This window comes from Octodon degus, unplaced genomic scaffold (genome assembly GCF_000260255.1).
Source record: "Octodon degus isolate 3935 unplaced genomic scaffold, OctDeg1.0 scaffold00039, whole genome shotgun sequence".
In the NCBI taxonomy this organism is placed as follows: domain Eukaryota; kingdom Metazoa; phylum Chordata; class Mammalia; order Rodentia; family Octodontidae; genus Octodon; species Octodon degus.
The window spans coordinates 3089067-3112493 of NW_004524615.1; the positions used below are offsets into that span (position 1 = coordinate 3089067).

At 46.1% G+C, this 23427-nt stretch overlaps 1 protein-coding gene across 1 annotated transcript in view; it reads right to left on the reverse strand.

The window, feature by feature from the left end:
* Myo16 (myosin XVI) overlaps positions 1 to 23427 on the reverse strand; it is a 416963-nt gene that overhangs the window by 161736 nt on the left and 231800 nt on the right. The window contains exon 21 of the mRNA XM_023715200.1: positions 6655 to 6727. Coding sequence (XP_023570968.1) covers positions 6655 to 6727 — 73 coding nt within the window. The remainder of the gene's footprint in view (positions 1 to 6654; positions 6728 to 23427) is intronic.

Sequence of the window (23427 nt, forward strand, 5' to 3'; positions counted from 1 at the left end):
AAAAAAAAAAAAAAAGGAGGTGCAAAGGGTCCAGGGGCTCTACCCTGTAGCTCATCACTGCAGAAGGGTGCTCTTTTGAGAATGAGCAGCTCAAACTCTGGGTGAGCCTGTCTTCTGTCCCAGGAAGCACAGGGTGCACAAGTTCCCGGGCAGAGGTACCACCTCAGAGGTGGTGACCAGGCTCTCAGCATGCACCAACCTGCTGGCACCTTGACCAGGAACATCTCTACCTACAGAACTGCAAGCCAACACACTTCCATAAATTATTGATTACCCAGGCTCATCAATTCTGTTTTCCCCTGCAAAATGAACCAAGAAAGATGCCATCCCTACAGGCCAGCAACCATACTGGAGGGATTGATCTTCAAAAAGGGTCTGTTCATGACATGCCACTTGGCCAAATTCGCTGCCAGGCTCTCTGTAATGCTATGTGAAGACCAGCATTGAAAACTATATTTAACAACGTGCGTAGGCATTGTGCAGAACATTGCATATATGACATGTGCCTCTCAATTCAAATAAAGGCTGTGCCCTAGCAGTGGAAACACAACCTTTGGCCACAATTCCGCTATTTTAAATTCTCTATATCATGGTGTTAATCATGTTTCAAAGATAAACTGTGTTTTTCTTTGTTTTTGGTGGTAAACCTCAGCATAATTGGTGTGCCTTCACTTCTCATGTAGGGTGTATGGATGCAGCTTTTGAAACAGTGACTACTGCACAATTTCTGCCTGTTCGATCATCCGTGTTGGGCCACTGTTACCATCAGAGTTCCAGGTGTGGCTCAGCAGTGGCCAGCAGCCCAGCAGCAGCCCACAGGGCTGTCCCCGAGCACCACCTGGCCGTGAGGGCTACGGGTGTCCCTTCACACCCTCATGGCACTAAGAGTCAGGGATCACAGTGGCTTGGGGGGAGGAAAAAACGGTACTCATCATTGGCAATCTGCAGAAAGCCCCCTGAAGTTTCTGGGGGTTCATATTACATGATGTGGGGTTTTCTACCTGAGGGCCCTGTGTTGGAGCTGAAGGTCCCCTCAGCCCCTTCTGCTCCTCTGGAAGGTGACTTCAGGTGCTTTTGCCTATGCATGGGTTCTTGCATGTTTTGCAGCACATGCTAAGCTGTAGGCTGCTGCTCCCCCTCCCCCTGCACCCCGAGGAAGCATAGCTGTTTTCTCCTCCCACCTAACCCATCTGGTCATGTGAAGTGGATCTGGTGGAAAGCTGCACCGAGGAAGTACCTTAAGGCATGACTCTAAGAGATTGTTCTACACTCAGTAAAATAAATAATGGTGTGTCTTAAGAGAAATATAGAAAAGAAGGTAAGTTCAAAAAAGGAAAGAGTTTAGAAAATGTAAGCTATAAATACAAATTTAAATGAAGATCTTTAAAGAAACTTTTGCCTCCAAATCAACTCAAGAAAGCAAACCTAAATTCAGATCCCATTTTTATGGGGATTTCTGTGAGTTACTGAGTTCATCTGAACCTCACTCTCATGAGGATTTTGAAGAAGGTGCTGGATGTATAGTTTATATACTCGAAATTCTTTACAACTACTCCTCAGTTTTCATCTCTTCAAAATGAGTTTTCAAGATCTTTGACCTGAAGACTGATGGCTAGACCATGCAGTTCAGGACCACACTCGCAGCCACCCTCACACAGCTTTCCCCAGTTCTCCCACCTGGGGCCAGGCTGGATGCAGCCCGCCCACCCAGAGGTGGCTCTCTCAGCCCTGGCCCTCGAACTTGGCAGGGCCCTAGCTGCTCCCTACTAGAGGCATCAGCCTCCCTGGGGCGCTCTGCTCTGGGACGCCATGAGGGAATCAGCCCGCAGGCTGGAGAGGCCACCTAGCCTTTGGGAAGAGAGTCACATGGGGAGGCCCCAGAGAAGAGGAAGCATAGCCCCTGAAGTGAGTGTCTCACCCTAGGCCAGGCAGAGTGTTTGAACAAAAACACATTCAGCAAAAGACACATTACCAGGATGTCCCCTCAAGGTCCTCCCCTCACTCTGAACAGGTCCCACTGTGCTGGCCACTTCTCAAAGCCATTCTAGAGGCCCCTTCAGAAACACGACAGGAAACTACAGGGTGGTGTTGTCACCACCACGCAGCTCGTAAAACCGCGATGCTGTGTCCTTCCCCAGCTGTTCACAGGATCTGCACCATGTGACTCGGCTCTTCCCAAAGTCCAGCTGATCCCAGGAGGTGAGTGCATCAGCTGACTCAGGACAGACAGCCGTGACACCTCCCTCAGGAAAGAGGGCTCCAGAGCAGCTTCAGAAGGTGGCAAGAATGGTGGGATGAGTATGGTTCAGGGGCATTCTGAGCAGTCTCCATGGCTTCGTACCTTCTATAGTCTTGGATTTTTTTTCCGAACGCCTGCAGGGCAGGTTTGGCTGCCTTGAGTTGTGGGGATCAAACCACAGCAACCTGAGCCTGACTGCTTTGTTGAAGCAGCCACTTAAAGAACTGAGCTACGGGGCAGGCTCCCAGTCTTGGATTTTTAAAAATAAATATTCTCTGTATTTTTTCACAATGCCCCATATCCTGTATGTTGTCTTTCTTTTTATGATATCAGCAATCATGTAGACTGATTTCCTGGATTCACTACTGACTAGCAGCTATAAGACTGACTTGTTCTAACTGCAAATTCATTCTTAATTTGCTGTGCTGATGCATTGGGTTGTAAGATCACTTTGGGAGGGACAGCGCAGTGACAAGTTGACCCCAGCTGGTTGTGTGGCTCAGCTTTCCATTGCTAGGTCTATCTGGGCTTTCAGAGATCTTTTAAAGTTCCCCATCCTTGGACTGCTTCCATATTTTAACAATTGAAAATTTTGTTTTCTTTCCATGGTTATCTTCTAAACGGTGATTTAAAAAACATACATTATTGATTTCACAGGCTGCCTTGCAACAGGCTACTTGGAATCGTTCCCTGGCCACTGTCTGCAGCAGCGGGCTCATTTGCTTTTTCAGTTTTCCACATATGCAGTCCTGCCAGGAAGGAGAAGTCCTTCCACTTCCTCCCCACTTCCTGAGGCTCGCAGCACCCTCTGCCCATGGCGTTGCCTGTGAGCCCCGCCTCAGGGGCACCGTTGTCAGGATGGCCCTGAACTTGCCTCCTGCTCGAGCTGGAGCAGGCACTGCAGAACAATCCTCTTCAGGCCTGCAGAACATGCTCCTAGGGCACTAGAGACCAGCTCTGCGCAACAGGGGATGAGAGTGCGTGAGAGATTGCTGCACGGTGCAGAGTGAGGTGACAGTGACCACATGATTTAAGTTATCAGGGGATGGGCTGTACTACAGGCCTAGATGTTTCTCTCCACTGAAGCATCAGACTGCATAAATTCTAGAATTATTTTCACTTGTAAGCAAGAGTTTAAGTAGAAGTAGTCTAATAAACTCACTGTGGTCAGACTGTGGTGTCACTCAAATGCCTGTGCTGGAAGCCTAAGCTGGGCAGTGCTTCCCTTCAGGAGCCCTGAGGAGGTGCCCTGTAGGCCAGCACGGCTCCACCCTCGCTAATGGACTGGCAGAGAAGCCCAGAGAACTGCCGCACCCTTCCCCAATGTGAGGACCTTACGTGAAGTCTCCAGCCACAGATGCCAAGCTCTCCCCACACACTGGGCCAGCCACCCTGAATCTTGGGTTTGCCAGCCTCCAGAATTTGAGCAACCAATTCTGGTCTTTAAAAGTTACCCATCTAAGGTGCTTTGTGACAATCGCACACACCATCCAAGATGATGTCAGAGAAGATGAAAACAGAATGCCCTAAGAGGTGAAGTGAGTTGTCCTTTCAGCCAGAGTCTTGTGGGCTCTGCAAGAGCTCTCCACAGAAGCAGGAGGCTGAGGCCTGGGAGGCGCCTTTGCACACGCATCCTCCAAGATGTCCTTCTACAGGTCAGCCCAGCCTCTGTGGAGGAACACTGTCAGGACGTGCACACGCACACGCACACACACACACGGAGTAACTCCAGCAGCTCCAGTGTGATAACTGCTTCCTTATGCAGTTATTCTTCTTCCAATTTTTATTGGAAACGTGTTTGTTCAACTTCTGTTATGTAAAAAATGCTGCGTCGGCCCTTAGAAGTTGATAGATAGTGTAGCAAGTAGTGATAAACCCGTCAATAAATCCAAAGTAGAATAAAAGAAAGGCCTACAAAAGCACTGGTCTCTCTAGCTTTGATTTGTTCAATGTTTTGCTGACAGTCTGCAATGGGATGAGAAGTCCGCGTTGCGCCAGCGACAAGGGCACAGAGGCCCGAAAGAAGTGAGAAGGAAATGGCTCGCTCTAGCCCAAGACAAGGTCTGAATTCATCATTAAGCACATAATTGTGTCTTCTAAAACACTCCTATTGCTAACATGTACAGCAGCAAAGAAAACATGATAATTAAAAGAAATCTCTTCCATAATGGAAGTCTAAGAATTGGCTTGCCATTTGACTCATATGTGCTGAAAATTGGCATTTAATAGGGATTCATTCTTAGATTTTAAAAATGCTATTCTTCCTTTCCCAGAAGTCTCAGGCTATGAATCTACTCTGAAAGGCATTCTTAATTTAGCAGAAAGAGAGAATAATGGCTTTGTGTAATTACAGTAAGGCAGATACATGTTAATACTAAGGGAGCCACGTAAAAGTCGGCTGTGCATTTGTCATCGGTCCAGACTGCGCACAGATGAGAGACGAGCCTGGGTGTGGCGCTGCAGCCAGGGAGCCAGACGCCCAGTGAGGACCACACGGGATGCCGTTCTAGCTGTGGCTTCTACGTGTTGCTCACCAGGCCATGGGCAACCTAGCGACTTCCACAACAGACACGTAAATTTGGCTTTTCCAAGGTGAAAATGTAAGGGATCCATTTGGGATCCTTGGCACTGTGTGAACTTCAGCAGAGAAAAGACTTCCCAGGGGCATTCATATGCTCCTTGCTGTGGTACTTAGAGCCAAAAATAAAAAAGATAAATAGCTGGGCATAGTGGTGCACACTTATAATCTCAGCACTCAGGAGGCTGAGGCAGGAGGATTGGTACAAGTTCAAAATCATCTGGGCTGCAAAGTGAGCTCAAGGCCAGCCTAAACTACATAGTGAGGCCCTGTCACAAAAAGACAAAATAATAATAATAATAATAATAAGAAGAATGATGATGATGATGATGATGTAATAAATAGATAACTAAGCCACTAGGAGTTTCCCTTCGCTACTTGTGCATGAACACACACAAAAGGAAGAGGAACCTCCTTGGCCTCACTCCAAAGCAGACTTCTGTAAAGAACATGGCCTGCTTCTGTCACTGTGGACCGGGGAGACAGCAGGACTGGGTTCTCCACACAGGACCTAGCATGGTTGCTGACAAAACCAAACGGCAGCACTTTAACCACTTTCTAAGTGTCCCCAGCAGCAGTTGTGGTCACCTGACACTTGTTCCCAAGGGTACTGTGACAGCCAGCAACAGCTTCTTCTACCACTGTGTTCCGCCTCACAAATCTGCAAATATTTCCTTATCCTGGACTGACAGACAATCCTGGCCAAGGCCTGTCTGCTGGTTACAGACACAGTTACAGAGCTGGGTTTCAAAGGTATTATATTTATTTATTTATTTGTATTATTTTTTAAAAATTGGTAAAGGGTCTCACTAAGCAGCTCAGACTCATAGTGATCCTCCCGTTTTCAGCCTCCCCAGCAGTGGGATTACAGGTGTGTGCCTCCACACCCAGACTCGGTCGCTGGCTCAGTGCCCCTGGGGCCCAGCACAGCATGTGGTGCTGGGGATCAAACTGTGATCCCTGTGCTTGCTTAAGCAAGTGCTTAGTCCACTGAGCTATCTCGCTGGCCCTCAAACACATTATATTTAAATCCTTGTCCAATGTCATTAAATACTCATTATGGACTGTAAGAAAATAAAGCTAAGCAAATGATAAATTATATAAGCTAAGGAATTATAAATTAAAAAATCTCCCCAAGTGCCATGGTTATTTATACTTACTGCTATGATAAATGCTACTTGATTTTCTCTCTTTCCACCTGTACCTTCTCACAGGTCTATTTTCCTTCTTTGCTAAGGCAAATTGTACTTCTACTTTCTTTAACATTTTATCTTACATATACCTATAGTTTAATAAAGCCATTCATGCAGTACTACTAAGTTCCCTAAATACTGCAGTATTGTTTAAAATGCTCTATGCTGTGGGTGAACTAATACTAGCCAACATCTCTCAAGGGTACTTTTGTGAATTTCCAGTAGTCTCACATGTGAACGTCACCTGGAGGTGAATCTATAAACATCAGCTGGTGAAATAAGAGTATTTCCACTTTGATGTTTGGTCAATGATTCTGAAGGCTTTTGCCCTGATTTTAAATACATTCTCTGCCCCCCTGCCCTAGCAAAAATTTCATTTCCATGAACACAACTCAGCCCTTCTTCTTAATTACCTTTTAAAACAAATACTGCAGTATAAGGCGTGACTATGCCAGTTATTTAGAGGGCCACATAAAATGAATGCATGATCAACAATCTTCGTATGATCATTTTGAAACACTAGAGTATGATACTTGTTTAAAGTTGGATTTGAATATAATTACATGATCATCTCTATTCAATTGAGAGCTAATTTACTTGAAAAGCAAGGAAAGTTTACAGTTTTCAACAGAGAGCCTACTTACCTGTTCAAACTCATTCTTCTGAAATTCTTCAAAGCCAAAGATGTCCAGGATCCCGATGTCCAGGGCTTGGGCGCTGCAGAGAAAAAAAGCACCAGAATAAGCGGGGTCCAGGGAATCCCTGCACCCTTAGGCTCACCGCTGCTTGGGGGACTTCCAATTTGGATTGAGAGTAAGCAAGTTGTCACCTTAGAGTATGGGGAAAACTCTGAAAGCCGGCTGGAAAACAGAAGGCAGCCTAAGAATTGATAATTTAAGGTGTTGAGTCACACAAAATGTAATAAAGACACACAACTTTCGAGGGTACAGATGAACAGTATGTGGGTGGCTTGACACTTGCTCCTCTGTGTCAGCTTGGCCTAGTCACCTTAGCTTGGGTCCCTGGGGTTGTGAGCCTGTGTCCAGTGCCTCTTGGCTGCTTTTTCTGGTTCTCCTCAGGTTTTGTGGAGTAGAGGGACAACACAAGATAAATGACAGCTGAGAACCTACACCTCCTTTCCCTGATCAGATTTCTCCACTTCAAAAATTACACTGTGACCTGTGCAACAGGAGTCTCACATTGAAGCAGAGAATGTGAAAGTTTTGGCACTTAAATGAACCAGTCTTGTGGTGTAATGTGTACTCTCACTCTTGGAATTAGGACAGTCTTGATGACTGAGTCCACACGGGGACTGAGGATGGGGGCAGATGAAGTCACCTTGGTGACAGTGGTCCTGAACACCTGGAACCACGGACTTGGCATTGCTCTTGCAAAGGGAGCTCAGAGGACATGGAACTGGGGTGCCCATGCCCAGGAGGGCACCCCCCCCCACTGCCACGTGCATGGGCCTCAGTGTCCAGTCTTTTGCTGCAGGGACAGGTTCTTAGATGCCACGCACTTCCCACCCTGGTGGCCACACTTAGGTTTTATTCTTTGCCCTCTCCTTGCTTTGAGCCAAGTTCACAGCCAGCTCTGGTTCTGCACCTGTATTCTGATTTCCACATGTGGCATATAATCGTAATCCTTTGAGTTCTAATATATCATTGAAATGGCCAGTTTTTCCCTTTAAAATGCAGAATGATGACTCTGTGCTGTGACATCTGTCTGCTGGATTACTTGCTGAACACTGGAGAAATATGAGCTGCAAACAGGAAGGTACTCATGTAAAACACCCTTCTCTGGACTTCCCCCATGGGAGACAAGAAGATGGGGAGACAGGAGGAATCATTTCATGCTCACCACTGGCCGACTTCTCTGCCTTCACTGCAGCAGCCCTACAATCCCGGCCTAGCACTCTGATGGGCCCTAGACCATGCCGTGCACCACCACCTTCCCCTTGCGCACCAGGCACTCAGCAGGGCTATGGCCTGCAGGGGATGGATGGCAGCTCTCAGGGTACAGGTGAGGGAGGAAGTCCACTGAGGACCGAGGACTGTGACCCAGATTCCTAGGCCGCTCGCCTGTGCCTCCGAGCTAGTGCACTAGGCTGCAAGAGCACACCTCCCCAGTGATTCATACTGCATACCCCGATGGTGGCAATTTGCAATTAGACAACCACCGCTCACAACTTTCCCTCTTGTTTTCCCAAGTGTGCATCGTCTCTCATGTCTCAACTATTATTTTATATCCTCTTGAAACTAAGTTAAAAAATATCAAAAGGACAAGGACAAAAATTAACATTTATTGAAAGGAAGAGTTAATGTTTAATTGTTTGATCAATCTTGCATGCCGATGTCTGATAATCTGAACAAATTTGATGATAAAAATATATAACAACCACTGTTGATTTTCTATTCTTTTTTTTAAACAAATAGCAATGAGAGAGTTTCAAAACCAATTAGTGGGACAGTTACAGTAATTAATACATTGCATATTGTTGTCTTCATAGTGGTTATTCATAGTAAAAGATACAGACATGATATCTTGTCTAAACGCTATTAGTACAAATCTTTCTTCTCATTGAATTAAGAGAAAGTAGCGGTATATCTATCCTAACTATTTTGTATATACAGATACAAAATGGTCCTTTATTTGTATCCCCTTTTTTAATTTAGTTTTCTCAGAGATGGGTATTCCATTGCCATTTAAATATTGTAGGTGTGTGAATTCAGCAAAATAATCCAATATGCCCCAGTTGTCCGTAATAGTAGCGGGTTATCCGTAAGACTGGCAATGTCTGAAGTTGTTGATTTGAGACTTTTACAGCTCAGCATATTAATATGACTTTACTTTTTACATCTTGTTTTTATACTTTTCTGCTGGATGGTTAAGACTAAGATAAAGCAAGACCTATATAACAAAACATAAGTTTTGTATCTGACAAGATTAGTCAATCCCCTCGGAATTTACCCTGAAACCCTGCACTACAGTTTGTAGATCCTTTGTCAGTGTCAGCCATGTGGATGAGTCACAGCCATTGCTTGACCAATGTGCTCTCTGTGAAAGTCTGAGAGAATGTTTTCTCTCCATGTGACTCTCCTTAGGTCTTCTAAATATGTACTGCTTGTCATGTCATACCAACTATTGCTATACTGTCTCTCAAGTAAATGTTTGTTTTTTTAAAAAAAGTAATAAATGAAAACAAGAGAGAAGAAAATAAATGTCATAGGACTATCCTGTTACAATGCTGCATATGGTTAGATTTCTAAATTTCTGTGTAAGAATATACAATTGTTTATTCCTATTTTTTATTCTTTTATTTTTTTTCTTTTTTCCCCCGCACATTCTGTAGGGATTTAAAGTTTAACATGTCAATACTTGATGGAAAATACCTGTTTCATGTTATGTCTAAGGTGCTGGATATTCAGACAGTGAGGTTAAGCTCAACTGCCTGTTATAGGGTAATAATATCATTAAGCTTATCTTTTGGAGGGTTAACAACTTAAGTTTGCAGACCAAAAATTAGAGAAAAAGAAGGGCTGCAAGCACAGCCAACATTTTGGCCCTACCCTTTCAAGGTCAGTGAAGACTCAGGACATAGGAGAACTTGTACTATAACATCCTGTAACTCAGCTGTGTCCCAAATTTTCTGATCAAGGAGATTATGGGGCCACTGATAAAAGTGATCAATGATTTTCTATTCTTGATTTGAAATTCTTTACCATTTTTTATCATCTTATATTGCTTTGCTTTGTCTTTATGTTGTTTTTGGTTTTCTTTCTCCTTAAAAAAATGATTTGTGACACATTTTATCAGATTCCAATTATATTTGCTTATAAAATTAAAATGTGAAAAAGAAAACTGATAAAGAAGGAAAATCCACTGTCCAGAGAAAACCCTGATGCAGCTGCAGTGTGCCTCGGGAGGACTTCCTCAGGTCCTACAGACAAATGTGATCACTCGGAGTCCGCCGCATCCTGATGTCTGAAGGAAAACGTGCCTGCGGCCTTGGCAGCAGCCTCGGCTGGACAGGCGCAGTGCTTCCAGCCAGCTCCATGGTCTCACACCACGGGTGTGCTCACACCTCTGGCCTAGGACTTAGCCCCACGTGCAGCTTCTGGAAGGAGGAGCAGATGAAGGTCCTCCACCAAGCTGGCTTCCATCCTTCAGGCAAAATCAGGGTACCAGTGAGAACTACCTTTTCATCTCAGTTCTGCCTCAGCCCTCCTAGATCTTCCCAAAGGGTGGGAAGCTGTCTCACTTGCATTCACTTACTGGAGAAATGCAGCACCTTTTGTATCAGACACAGCACTAAATGCGAAACATTGGTTTGGTTGGGTCTCACCTTGTATGTTTGTGCGCACAGGCAGGGAAAGGCTGAGTCAAAGGCCCTGCACTGAGACCTCGACCCACTATCCCAACGTGGCACCTGGGTGGCATGTGGTCCTGCACAGTACAGCACAGGGCTGGGTTTCTTGATTTACCTGAGCACTAAACCTGTCCAGGTAACAGCTCAGTGCTGCTTGACACCAAACCCTTAATCTGAGTTCAAGGTGAATCCATTTCTTAGGTCAATCATAGACCAAAAGGACAAAGAGTTGGTGAGAATTACACATGAATGCATTGCAGGCCAGAACAAGCTCACTGTCCATGCTCATAGCCCTTGGTAGCAGCTGGTGGGAAGTCTCTGGGGACACTGCTGACCCCAAAGTGTTTTCCAGCTGACCCATCAACATGCTGATTAGCTTACTTTAAGTGAGTTTATTCATTTCTTTCAGTTCTTCACTGGCAATGTGTGTGGGCCAACTGTGCCTGTTCCTCATCTTCACCTGGCAAGGAAAAGTGAGGCTCTGGAGTCCCATGCTCCAGAGATTCCCATCCCTTACTCCTTGGAAAAAAGACAAGGCTTAGCACTTTCTGCACAATGCTGGAATTCTGGAAAGAGTCCACTCTTGATGCATGGAGCAAGATACTGGGGGCCACTGCAGCCACCGTCCCCTGCCCTCTGTCCTCTGACCCTCATCTTCTGTGGGACCCATTTCTTCTTCCTGTCCTTCCCTCCTGGAGAAGTGCAGACCCTGGATCCCCTGAGGTGAGCGCAGAAGATAACACATCTGGACGTGCAGGTACGGGCCCAGGTGGGGGTGAAGACTCGGGCTGCTGCGGTCCTGGGCGCTTGCACCAGGCCCCTCACTGTGCCTCTGAAACTGCTCCCCCATGACCTCTGGAATCCCCAAGGGACATGCAGTGAGGCTCCCACTCCACAAGGGAGAGGATGGAGACCAGGACAAGTGGTGGCTTGGTCACAGCTATCCTAGCATCAGGTAGATCGGGGCCTGAACCCAGACAGGCAACCCTAAGTCCTGTGGTCCTACGTCCTGTACAGCATGACAGAAGCCCCTGCCTCCAAGGGTGGCACAGATCACTCTCAGCCTGCCCTGAGAGGAAACTGGGAAGGGAACTAGGAAAAGGGCCATTCGTCCACTCCTATGGGAGTGACGAGTGCATCAGTGAGTGCCGCCGCCGTCCTTCGGGTTGGCAGCGGCTGCGGCTCACAGCTTAAAACCGTGCAAACTTGGTGCTTCCCACGGGCCTATGCACTCTTTCATTCTGCATCATACAGCCAGCTCTCGGCACTGGATGCCTTTGAGTTGCTCTGGTTTCCAGTGCATTCTGGAGGAAACATCTTGTCAAGGTCCTGGGCATTTGTTTGGTACTCAGTGCGCAAGCCAGGCCTCAGCGCTGGCTACCTGTGAGCAGCCCTCACTTTGGCAGAAACAATATGATGCTCAGCACCTCTCCTGGGATAGGTCAGCGGTGAGTGCCAGGGTGCCACTGTGCTCACTGGCTTCCTATCATCTATCCTCTATCTGTCACCTATCCTCTATCATCTGTCTACCATCTATTTGTGTGTAGTATGAAAAGCATCTTTATAAACAAGAATCAAGCCAGCCTATCACATATTTTAATTACTTTTCTAAAACCAAAGTTACTTAACTTATAATAATGCTTGCATTCCTACTGCAGTGGATTTCTAACGTGTTCAACTGTTACAGTGTGGTACCGGGTGGGGGAGGGCACCTGAGGGTTGTTGCTAGCAGCACAAGAGGCAGAACAGAGAAGCTGTTGGAGCTGCAGGAAGCTGCCGGTTCTCCTGGGCTGTTCTGCTGGGTGATCCTGATGTCATGCTAGTCTCCCTGATGAACTTGGCTGTTCTTGCCAGAGGAGGAGCTTGGGACCTTGTTGTCACTCAGGATGGCTAGGGTTCACCTTGGAAGAGCGCTGGTCCTCATCTTGAGCATTGCTTCCTGGCTCTCGAGGGGAAGATGGTGCACTACTCAGCCTCCTGGAGAAGCTTGTTGCATTGGCTTTCCTGACAGAAACTCAGCTTTCCTCATTGCGAGAAGAGCTTGGGACCTTACTGTTGCTGAGGATGGCTGGGGTACATTTGGGGGAGCTCTGGTGCTCACCTTGAGCATCACTTCCTAGCTTCTGTGCAGACCTCTCAGCCTGCTGCACAGGACCTTCATCCTGCTGGCACAGACTTCCTGGTTTCCACCACTGACATTAGGGCCTTCCCAGCACAGATCCGGAAGTGGGCCTGCATGAGACTTGTCGTGGGCTTGGGCCTCCAGTTGGATGTGTGGGAGGCATTGCTATGGGCTCTAGGTCTTCAGCTGGGCTCGTGCAGGACATTAAAATCCAGGTCCTCAGCTGAATTCTTTGGTGTTTAGCGTGTGCACTTGTATATGGTTCTTTGGGTGATTCTTTATAAAATAATACTATAAAATGTGTACTATATTATATTGTTTCATAAACTCCAAGCCACTGGGGTGTGGTGGTGCCTATATTCCAGCACTCAGCAGGCTGAGGTAGGAGGATTATTGTAAATTCGAGACCAGCATGGGCTGCAAAGTGAACTCAAGGCCAGCCTGAGCTGCATAGTGAGACCCTGACAACCCCCCACCTGAAAAAAAAAAAAAAAGAAAAGAAACCAACTCTAAACCAACTCTCATTTGAACATTAGAGTGGACTGTCTAATACGACATTACTGTCTACCCCTTACTTGGCAGTTAGTAACAAGGATGGTTATAAAAGCAGAGACATGGATAGACAGTTGTCAGAAGTGAAGGCTATCAGAATGAAAACTGTCCACACAGCCTATGGAGCAACTCAGAACCTGACAGCCTGTCTATTGCTGCCTTCACCTTGGAATCGGGAACTTGGTTTGGCTTGGACTACCACAGCTGAGCATGGACTACAGAATGACCTAGAAATTTCTCTCCTGAACACCCATCTCCATCCAAGAGAAGAGTACATATGACTCACAAAATGCATGAAAATGTTCAGGGCTGCTTTTGCTATAGGAATAAAAAATAGAACCCAAGTGGTAGATGAAATAACTAAGGAGTGGAGTGCAGAGGTGTTTCCACATAGGCCAGTCATGCAGGAATAAAGTAAGAGTGAATCACCACTCGGCACCCTGGAGGGTTGCACATGCGTAACTCAGAGCCAAAGCAGCCACCACATTAACAAGAGGGCAGAGGAGCTGCCAGAAGGTGGGCAAATGCTATACCCTAATCCAGTGGCAGTGACATGGACGTGCAACAGGTGCACGCCTGCACCAAGCCAGCCACATTGCATGTGCAGCACAGTGCACACTAGCATCACTACTTGTCAATCAAACAGAAAAGAAGCACACTCTTCCCTGAGTCGCCACCATGTGCGACACAGGTGGCTCGTCACACATGCATGGAGTGGGAAGCGCTCAGACGCTTCTTGTCATGAGCCTTGGACAGAGAGCCTGCATGGTCAGCTCCGGCTCCACCACAGGTCCAGCTCTGGCTGATCACAGAGGCAGGGAGCAGACACTTGCCTGGCCTGCAGCTGGAAGCCATGATGAGAACACAGACCTGGCACTGAGGGGCAGCAGCACGGATCCCACTGCAGTGTCTATCCCTGCTTGCGATCAGCAGGTACCCTGGGGCCTTCCCACTGCTCTTTGAAGGTGGAGCTTCACTTCTTGGGGACCCTTCAGACAGTGACCTTACTCCCTCCAATAAAACCAAAGACTAGTGGCTTCTGGTGTTCCCTCACTCATCTGGAGAGGGTCTACAGGCCAGCACAACACTAAGACAGGTCCACAGAGGGGGATGCTCCCTGTGCGGTACACTAGTATGGCTGTGCACAGGAGCAATTAGGAAAGCGCTACTCTGGACCCATCCTTCATTTGAATCTGGTGTTGCTTACGGGACCAATCAGAAGATGCTCTTTTCAATCCTTCATTTTCTGTGGGCACCACCAATCAAAAGGCACCAGTTTTGATCATTTACATGTAACAGGAAGCCAAAGTAGTTTTTGCATAGGAAGTCTGCATAAGGTAAGTTGGATAGGAGGACTGTGGGGCCTCAGCTGAGAGGAAGGCAGGCAGAGGTTCGCATTCAAGGCCCTTTCCCTTATCCTCCGGCTCTATGAGCCCTTGGCCCAGCCTTCCCTCAGGGGGCAGAGTGCACTTCTCTTCCACCCCTGCTGTCCTTTCTGGGTCCTGTCCAATTCTTTGTTCAGGATACTGAGAACCTGAAAAGGCCCCCAGGGCCCTGTGTCAGGTGATACCTCCCAGAAGGCTTCAGCCCCCACACAGCAGCAGGGATGAAACTGGTGTGCATGCCTGACGGCTGTGCGTCGCCTGCTGCCTGGGCTGGAGCCGTGCTGTCTGAAGACAGGCCACTGGGACCAGCAGACCTGCTGGGACCCCAGGCAGCGCGCTCTCTAGCACAGAGCTGGCCAGGATCCCTCTCTTTACCGTGTCTTTCTTGAGCTTGATTGTGTCCTGAGATTGCTGCCGATAGCTGAGTCACCTTGGCCCATAAGTGAGGAAAAGTGCACATGACACCTGCTTTACAAGTGGCAGAACGCTAAGGAGAGCTGACCATCATCTCAGCCAGCTAAAGAGGGTCCAAGCTTTCCCGCGCCCATCAGCAGGTCCACGCCTGGAAGTGTAAGACACAAACCCGCTCTCAGGTCACCTGCAGGCTATGTGCAGAGCAAAGAGCTGAGAGAGGTCATGCTCAATGACAAGAACACCAAGTCACTTCGGTGTTTCCATCCACAGAAGTCACCTGCTCACTATGGTATGAGGTACTTTGGGTCCAGTGTCCCTGGCCCCTGTGAATTTTTCAAGTTGTCCATCAAGAGATGAATTAATAAAGAAAAATGTGGTGTTTACACACACTGGAGTACTACTCTGCCATAAAGAAGGATCAACTTGAGTTATGCATTGGAAAATGGATCCCCCTGGAGGCTGTGATGTTAAGTGAAATAGATCAGACGTATGGGCTTAAATCTCATATGGTTTTTCTTCTATGTGAAACCCAAAGTATAGAGAAGTAAAACAGCAAAAACAGCAAAATAAAAGAGAGAGGAAACCTGAAGACAGATTTTACAAAGGTCTTTTTGCCAAGGGACTGAGAGATGGAGGGCGGAGCCAGGGAGGGGAAGGGGAAGGAGGGAAGAAGACCGAAGCTGCGTGAAGACCAGCACCAACACCCAGCGAGAAACACAGCCCTGGGCTGCAAACGTGCGCACATGTGCCGGCCGCTGTGACACTGTCGGGCGGGTCCCCAGAGGCCTGGGCAGCTGAGGCAGGACACCGCTTTGGGAGCAGCTGTCGCTGCACGATGTCCTGTGCCACTCCTGGAGAAAGCACAGCTCTTGCTCCATGGCAGGAACACTGCCGTGACTTGTCAGGACATTTCAGGGCCACAGTGGACTTGTACGTCACAGGCAGTCTTGGGAACAGCAGCGCGGTGCTACCTGCTTACTGCTCCTGTGGCTCTGCAGTGAAATTCCCGCTAACAAGCAGAATCAGAGAGACAGCTGGAATTTGTTTGTGGAGACACAGTGCTGATGTGGATGCCACTCTGCACAGCACACAGAGCCGCAGTCCAAGCCCGTTAGGCAGCCACACTTGCCCCCCTAGCTCGGATCTAGTCTTGGGCCTTGTGCTAACGTGTATTTTTAGCAACAGCAGAATTACTACACCATGGAGAGAGTATCCTTGGAAAGGAGGGATTTTAATAAAAATGTGACATATAATCATTTCAACCTCAGCAACTCCAATCATAACACTGTCTGTGTCCTGAGTTCTGTAAACTAACCTGGGCAATCAATCCAAACCTACAGTTGAGAGCACCAGCTGATGGCATGTGTCTGGCGTTTTCAAGCTTACCCTGATGAGGAAGAGTTGTAGACTCCTAGGCCTTAAAATCAAAACAAGCTGGAGAGACCTGCAGGCTCAGCTTCTGCTCACAGCAGATGGCTACGAAGGCATAGTTTTAAGGACTGAGGAAATTAATATTCCCAAGACATAATGTTTTTGTTTTGTATTTTAGGGAAGGATTTACAGGGTGTTCAGGGTCTCACTACTAGATCGGACTCGTAGTGATCCGCCTGTTTACAGCCTCCCAAGAGCTGGGATTACAGATGTGTCCCCACGCCCAGTCTCAATTGCCATCTCAGCGTGCCCCGAGGACAGGGCCAGCACAGCAGGCCCTGGGATTGAACCCCCGGCCCCTGCGCCTGCTTGCAGGTGCTTTAACCCGCTGAGCTATTTGGCTGGCCTAACACATACATGTTTTACCAAAGATTTCATTAATGTTAAGTGGCAGGCTCAGAATAGGAATCTGGATCTTTAGCTTGCTATTATCCCTTAAAAATATTAAAAACTAGCACAAGGATATAATTACCGTCTTCACAAGTTGATGACCTTGTACTCAGATGCACTTACAGGCACAGAATATGAAAAGCAGGAGGCTGAATGTCATTTCAGCAGCATGCTCGCTCCAGGCCCGGGAAACGCGCCGCTGCTGTCTCCTCACGCATTCCTCAGCAGAGTCCACTCGCTCTCCTAACATTCTCTTATAACCCAAGCTCTCCTTTATGCTTCGTGCAGTACCATTTAAAATAAATCTTACTGTGTATGTTTAAGGTATACAATGTTAAATATTACATACTGTGTATTATGACTATATATTATCTCCAGAGAGACCACTAGGGTAGAACAGACCAGCACGCTTGCCATTTTATAGCCCATTCTCCTTCCAACCCCCATTCTAGGGCAAGAGCAGCTATTATCCTCTCATTTAGCAAAGACCCCAAACACACTACACTGCTATTACCCAGAGTCCTCATCTGTGCTGTGGATCGCTCCAGTGGCTCTTCCTGCAGATTTCCTAGCTTGTACCCTTTGCTCAACAGCTCTATAATCTCACTACACCATGAGGTTCTGGGTACTAATTGTCTTAAATGCCACTTGTGGCTATCTTTGCAATTTAGTGTAAATACTGAAAACCACATGTCCTCTTCATCCAACCCCTGAGATTGTAATGGCCCAGAAGGTGACACCAGGAAGGGGACCATCCCAGAACCTCTCAAGTCACAGATGTCTTTCTAAAAATCACACTGCAGTATACATGCACCAGCTCCAAGGTGCTGGTTCCCAGCAGCAGCTGTGAAGTTGCCTGGGGACCTTGGCAACACTTTCCTGGGTCACCAAGCACCACGAAGCTCACACTGTATCATGACAAGTAGTTTCTATTCCCGAATCTGTGCATGCAGGAATGGTGGGACCCACACTAGCAGGTCTGAGGTGACCTCGGCCCTTCCTGTGGCTGGTTGGCTCCAGGCTGCAGTGTCAAAGGTGTCCCTCTGTCTCCTAGCCGGGGCTGGTGCTCATGGCAGTGACCAGGACTGGAGGCTGCGGGCTCCCGTGGGACTGGGAGATGGCTCGGCACCGTTTCTGCTGTGTGCTCCTGGCTGGCACAAGTTACCGCCCAGCTCTGGTTCCAGGGAGAGTACATGCGCTTACCCTCTGCAGAAGAGAAGCAGCTCAGCTGCACACACGCAGGGCAAGGAGGCGAGCATGAAGAAGGCCTGAGACTGCCACGCATCCTGTACCCTGCCAGGGGACTCATCTCTGGCTCGCTGCTCAGACGCAAGGCTCAAGTCATTTAGCACTTTCCTTGCCCAGTCAGTGGATCTCTGCGGAGCACTCAGCTCTGCCATGAACTGTGCTGGATGCAAGAGACCAAAACAGAGTGACCCTATGACAGCCCCACCTTCAGCCAGGCCAGATTCACATGGGTGTGAGGAAATGGCCCTTAAGTTAAAGGGTTTATTTAAACCTTTTAGCTTAAAATGAACTTTTTTTCTATTACTCTGATTGTCTGCAACACAGAAAGCATTTTTGGAACCACCAGATTTTGGGGCCTACCTCCAGGGCATCTCTTCCCTGCTGTGACGCTCCAGGCCGCTCGGCTAACCTCTGAGTTTTCCTCTAGCCATCGGGAGAGACTGAGGCCTTCCTCACAGCTAACATCAGCCAACAGACCGCAGTCACCCCCAGCTCTGAGCCCAGCCCCATTACTGGAGTGGAGAAGCACCACACCTGTCCCTCCCAGTGTCACACCTGTGCACAGAAGATGCCAGGCCTGGAGGATGTGCCACTCCTTACAGACAGCAACAGTAGGCAGGAAAACTTCAAAGTGCGAGGGTGAGGAAACTAAGGTGCCTTTTAGTGACAAAGCACATCGCCTCATGGAAAACTGGAGTCAGCGCAGGTGAGTGCCAGTGGAAGAGAAGTCCTCGCCTGTCCTTCTGGGCTTCTGCTACCTGTTTGGTTCCTACGGAGAGCTGGGTTACCAAGAGCAGATGGGAGGCCCCTGCCCGCCTGCTGAGCAGCTCCACGGCAGTCTGTATGCTGCAGGCCGCCACAGAGCCTGAGAGCCAGCATCCACTGAGGCCAGCATAGCTCTATGGCAGAGTGGACAGGAGGGGCCACCTGGGCATGGGGAGGAGCCCAACAAATCCTGCTTGGGAGGAGACAGGGCCAGCATGGCTGGCAGTGTGGTGGGGCTTGTGCTCTGCATAAAACACACATGATTTGGTGGCCTCTGGCCTCTGTGTCCTTGGCTAGGGAAGCAGAAATCTAGAAGGTTCTTATTAGTCCTATAAATCATTGAATTTCTTAGACACCGCTCTGGAACTATTTGGCTCTCAAGTAATATTTGCAAAAAACATCATGGTTATGATAAAAAAGACTAGCGCCTGCTGCTAAAAATGTCACATTCTCATAGATCTGGAAAAACCTATTTTTCTTCCCCTAGCCTGAAATTGAAAAAAGAAAATGTACTTAAGGCAAAAGTACATAGCTCTTTCTTGCTTCAGTAAGCTATATAATTATTGAAGCAGTTTTTCACAGATATTATGATTAATATTTGAATTCAGCCACTATTCTGGCCAATGCATATGGTGATTTTTGTAACAAGAGTGGCATATCGTTAGCCACTACTTTGCATTCATTGCGTGGTAATTTCTGTTTAGCTTTATGAGGTGCCTGACGTTCTGGTAACAATCACAATACTGTCTTATTCTTCCCGATTCTGTAAATTGAAAAATCAAAACCATCTCACAAATAATAAAAAACAAATGCACAGTCGCAGAGTGGAGATTTCTAGCTCTTCAGGAAATCATCACACATGTAAGCATTCTGCGAGGAAGTGGAGCAGAAGGAGAATTATCCGGAAGGCAGGCTTTGTCTCAGATATTTGCTAAATTGCGTGGTTTGGGTTGTCATGGAGATGAGCAGCGTGATTTAAATCAGTCTACACAGAAATAGAAGTCACTCATCCTATATTCATAAGAATCAGAGAGATCGCATTATTTAATGGGAGAAAATTCAGTCTGGATGGAGGAGAAAGCAGAACGGCAGACTTACCTTCCTCACAAACTGCTTGTTATTTTATCTTGGAGACATAGAGACTAAATATTTAGGACTAAATGACAAAGGAAGCATTACATGCAAAACTTGTGGAACGCGCGAGGGGGGTTTGGGGGATTGTTCGCAGGCAAGCTAAAGAAAATTATTGCAAAATGTAAAACAAACATTCAGCTATGGAATTAAGAAAACAGAAGAGCAAAGTTCAAAGAAAACAGAAGGATGTAATAAAACCGCAGGACTAAAGAACCTGAAATAAGTAATCTAACACAGTGCAGAATAATAAACAAGTGAGAAACAGCAATAAACAGAAAATGGTCTTTGAAAACAATTCTCCTAGGTAGTCTTTGAGCAGGACACCCTTGACATCAGAAACAACAAGTGAACAATGTCTGGAAGGCAACGGCTGCCAGGCTGCGGTCAACATGCTGATCGCAAGACAGCAAAGCAAAGCAGTGATTAAGCTGCTGAATCCCTTTAAAATACTGAAGTGTTTTTCTATACAAGATTTATTTCTTTTGTATTTTTTAGGAAAATGTCTACAAGGTGTTTGGGGTCTCACTACCAGATCAGACTCATAGTGATCCACCTGTTTGCAGCCTCCCAAGAGCTGGGATTGTGCCCACTCTCAAGTGCCAGCACAGCAGGCCTGGGGATCGAACCCCCATCCCCGTACCTGCTTGCAGGCACTTTTTTTTTTTTTTTTTGCAGGCATTTTAATTTGTTGAGCTATTTGGCGAGCCCTATAAAATATTTCTGACTCAAAAAGAAAGTAAAAAATCTGGAGTCACCCCTTTCTCCAAATCCTACAAGATTTTAGATAGATTTCCTTAGATATTCAAGGAATATGTCATTTAATACAAACTTTTAGAGGAGAAAAACAGAGAAAGTTGCTTAAGTTACCCATTAATATAATAGCAAACAATGGTGTACGAAGAATAAAACGTAATCTCATCTTAATAATGAAAATAAATGTAAAGTAGTAATCTGGTACACCATGAACAAATACTTTGCATTATAAAGAACTTAGCCTAAAACAAAGCCAATGAAACTTCCCACATAAGCAAAGAATAGGAGAGAACTGGTATGATCCTCTTAATAAGGAAAACTCTTACTTAAGAGCTAGCATTCATTTAGAAAAGATCAACCACTGGGACACCAGGAAAGTATATTGCTTGTAGCAAAACTTTACAAATACTATCATTAATTTGGAAACACGACACAAAAGAGCCACTGTCCTTACCAGTTTCCAGCATTATAGTAGCAGTTCTAGTCAATGCAACTGAAATAAGAGGGAATGAGAAATACATGAGAAAAGGAAGACAATCATTCTATTTACTTTAGAAATTAGTGCGATGTTTCATGGGAAAATTATTAGAACTAATAATTAGAGTCAGCAGGATTTCTAGACATGAGATCAACATAGGAAAATTCAAGATTCATGATGTCAATAAACGAATTAAAATGTAAGAGAAAAATAGCACGCATCATAAAGCAACACAAAGGCTCTCACAAGCACACAACGAAAGGGGCCAAAAGGTGCTGGCAAGTATCAAACATCCCACGAGTCAGAGAGTGCCTGAATATGGGAGGAAATGTAGATCTTATTTGTGGAAGAAAACAACGAACAGCCTTGAAGTAATGATTGCTTCTATATTAACCTACAAGTATGTTTCTAGTCAACAAGCCAAAAGGATATTTTTATGAACAGTCAAAATGATTGTAAAACTCGTATGTAAAGATCCAAAATAAGAATAGGAATTTATTAAAGGAGCTAAGCTATTAAAAATAAGTTACTGATAAAGTTTTAGTTGAGTAAAAAATCAGGAAGTAAAAAATCAGGAAGTAAAAAAACATTGCTAACAAACAGGGCGGGTGTTATGGTTTCTGTCTAGATGTCCCCCAAAGCCTCATGTGCTGGATCATGGGTGTGTGACGCTCATACTGGACTGGTCCACTGATGAGTCTGAGCTGAATGTGATGTTGCGGGCAGAGCCCGGCAGAGGAGGTGGTCACTGGGGACGTGGCCTGGCCAAGTCTAGCCCCCTCCTCTCTCGATCACTCTCTGTTCCTGGCTGCCCTGCCTGGACCGCTCCTCCTTATCACACCTCCTGCTGTGCTGCCCTGCCTTGCAATCAGCAAACTGCACTGAAACTGCTACAGTCTGTGAGCCAAAAAACCCCTTCCTCCTTCCAGTTGCGGGCCTGCAGCACCGCGTCTCAGTGATGAGAGAAGTAGCTAGGGCAGCAGAGACCACAGAATATCTGGCTGGGAATATAAAATCGCATAAATTCCTCATATGCGTGGATTCGTGGTATGTTGGAAATCTCAGATTCAGGAAAACTCAAATGCTGCTAAGAATAGGAAAAAAGTTTCTGTACTAAGCGCCACCATCACAGCCCGTGTGAGACAGGGACAGTCTCCTCTGTGTCTGATCACCAGGGCCTGGTGGCTGGGAAACATGAGAGAAATGCAAATCCATGCTCTCCCTGCAGTTCTGTGATCAAATACACACTGCTGGGCAAATGCTAAACGTGCATCTCAGAAGGCGTGGCCGAGGGTCCGACAGCGTCTATAACCGAGAATAAAGTGGGAACAGACAAGTTTCCACCCACAGGGAAATAGAAACACTGAACTACTGCAGCAAGGAGACAGGATGAACTTAATCTAGACAGACAAATATAGTTAAATCTCAAAAACTATGTGGACCTTAAAAGGAGATGCACAGAAAATATGCCTGAGCAGTTCCTTTCTGTAACTCCTTGCTCATGTGGTCTTCTCTACTTAGGAAAAGCTGATCGTTTGAGAAATAAAAGTAAATTATGGGAAATTTACACAAAATTGGTTCTATTTTTGTCTCTGAAAGGGAAGTACAAAAAAATTATCTGTGTAAGAAAACAAAAGCAAGCTCACTTTGAGTCCTGTCTGTCTTTACCCTCATAAGGCTCTGAAGCCAAAGAGGTACAGTATTAATCACACTAATTTTAGGCAGCACATCTGAGTGCCGCCCATTGCACTTTGTATACTCCTCGACTACTAAATCTTTTCCAATGGAACAAAAGAGGACACCTAACAGAGACGGTTATTATGCATTAAATGAAAAAACTCTGTGTAAGTCTATTTTCTTTTTCTTACAAATGCATGGCAGATATTTTAATATTTTTGAGGCATTTGAAAGTTAATAATATAAATCCATTTGTTAAAAATTAATTGCTTTCATTACAATTAATAAGGCAATGCATAAGTATTCTTTTTTTCTAAGTCATATTTAATTACTTAACAACTGATTTCCAAGTTTTTAGATTCTTGTCTTCCTTGTTTTTTTAAATGCTTTATTTCCATTAGAGTCTAAATCTTCACAACATTTTCAATAGAGAGTTATAGGGAAGGAAACTGAATCTAACATACATAGAGTAAAATGTTTGGATTGGATTTTAGGCAGAATGCATTAATCAGATTATCTCAGAAGATAAGCGCAGGGCACAGCACTGTTTATAACTGAAGAACAGTGAAAAGAAACACATGAGACCCCAAGTCTCACTGGACTTCCAGTTTGTCCGTTCCATGGGGTGACATGCTAGGCTCTGTCCTTTTCTGAAATTTTTTTTTTTTTTTTTTTTTTTTTTTTTTTTTTTGCAGAACC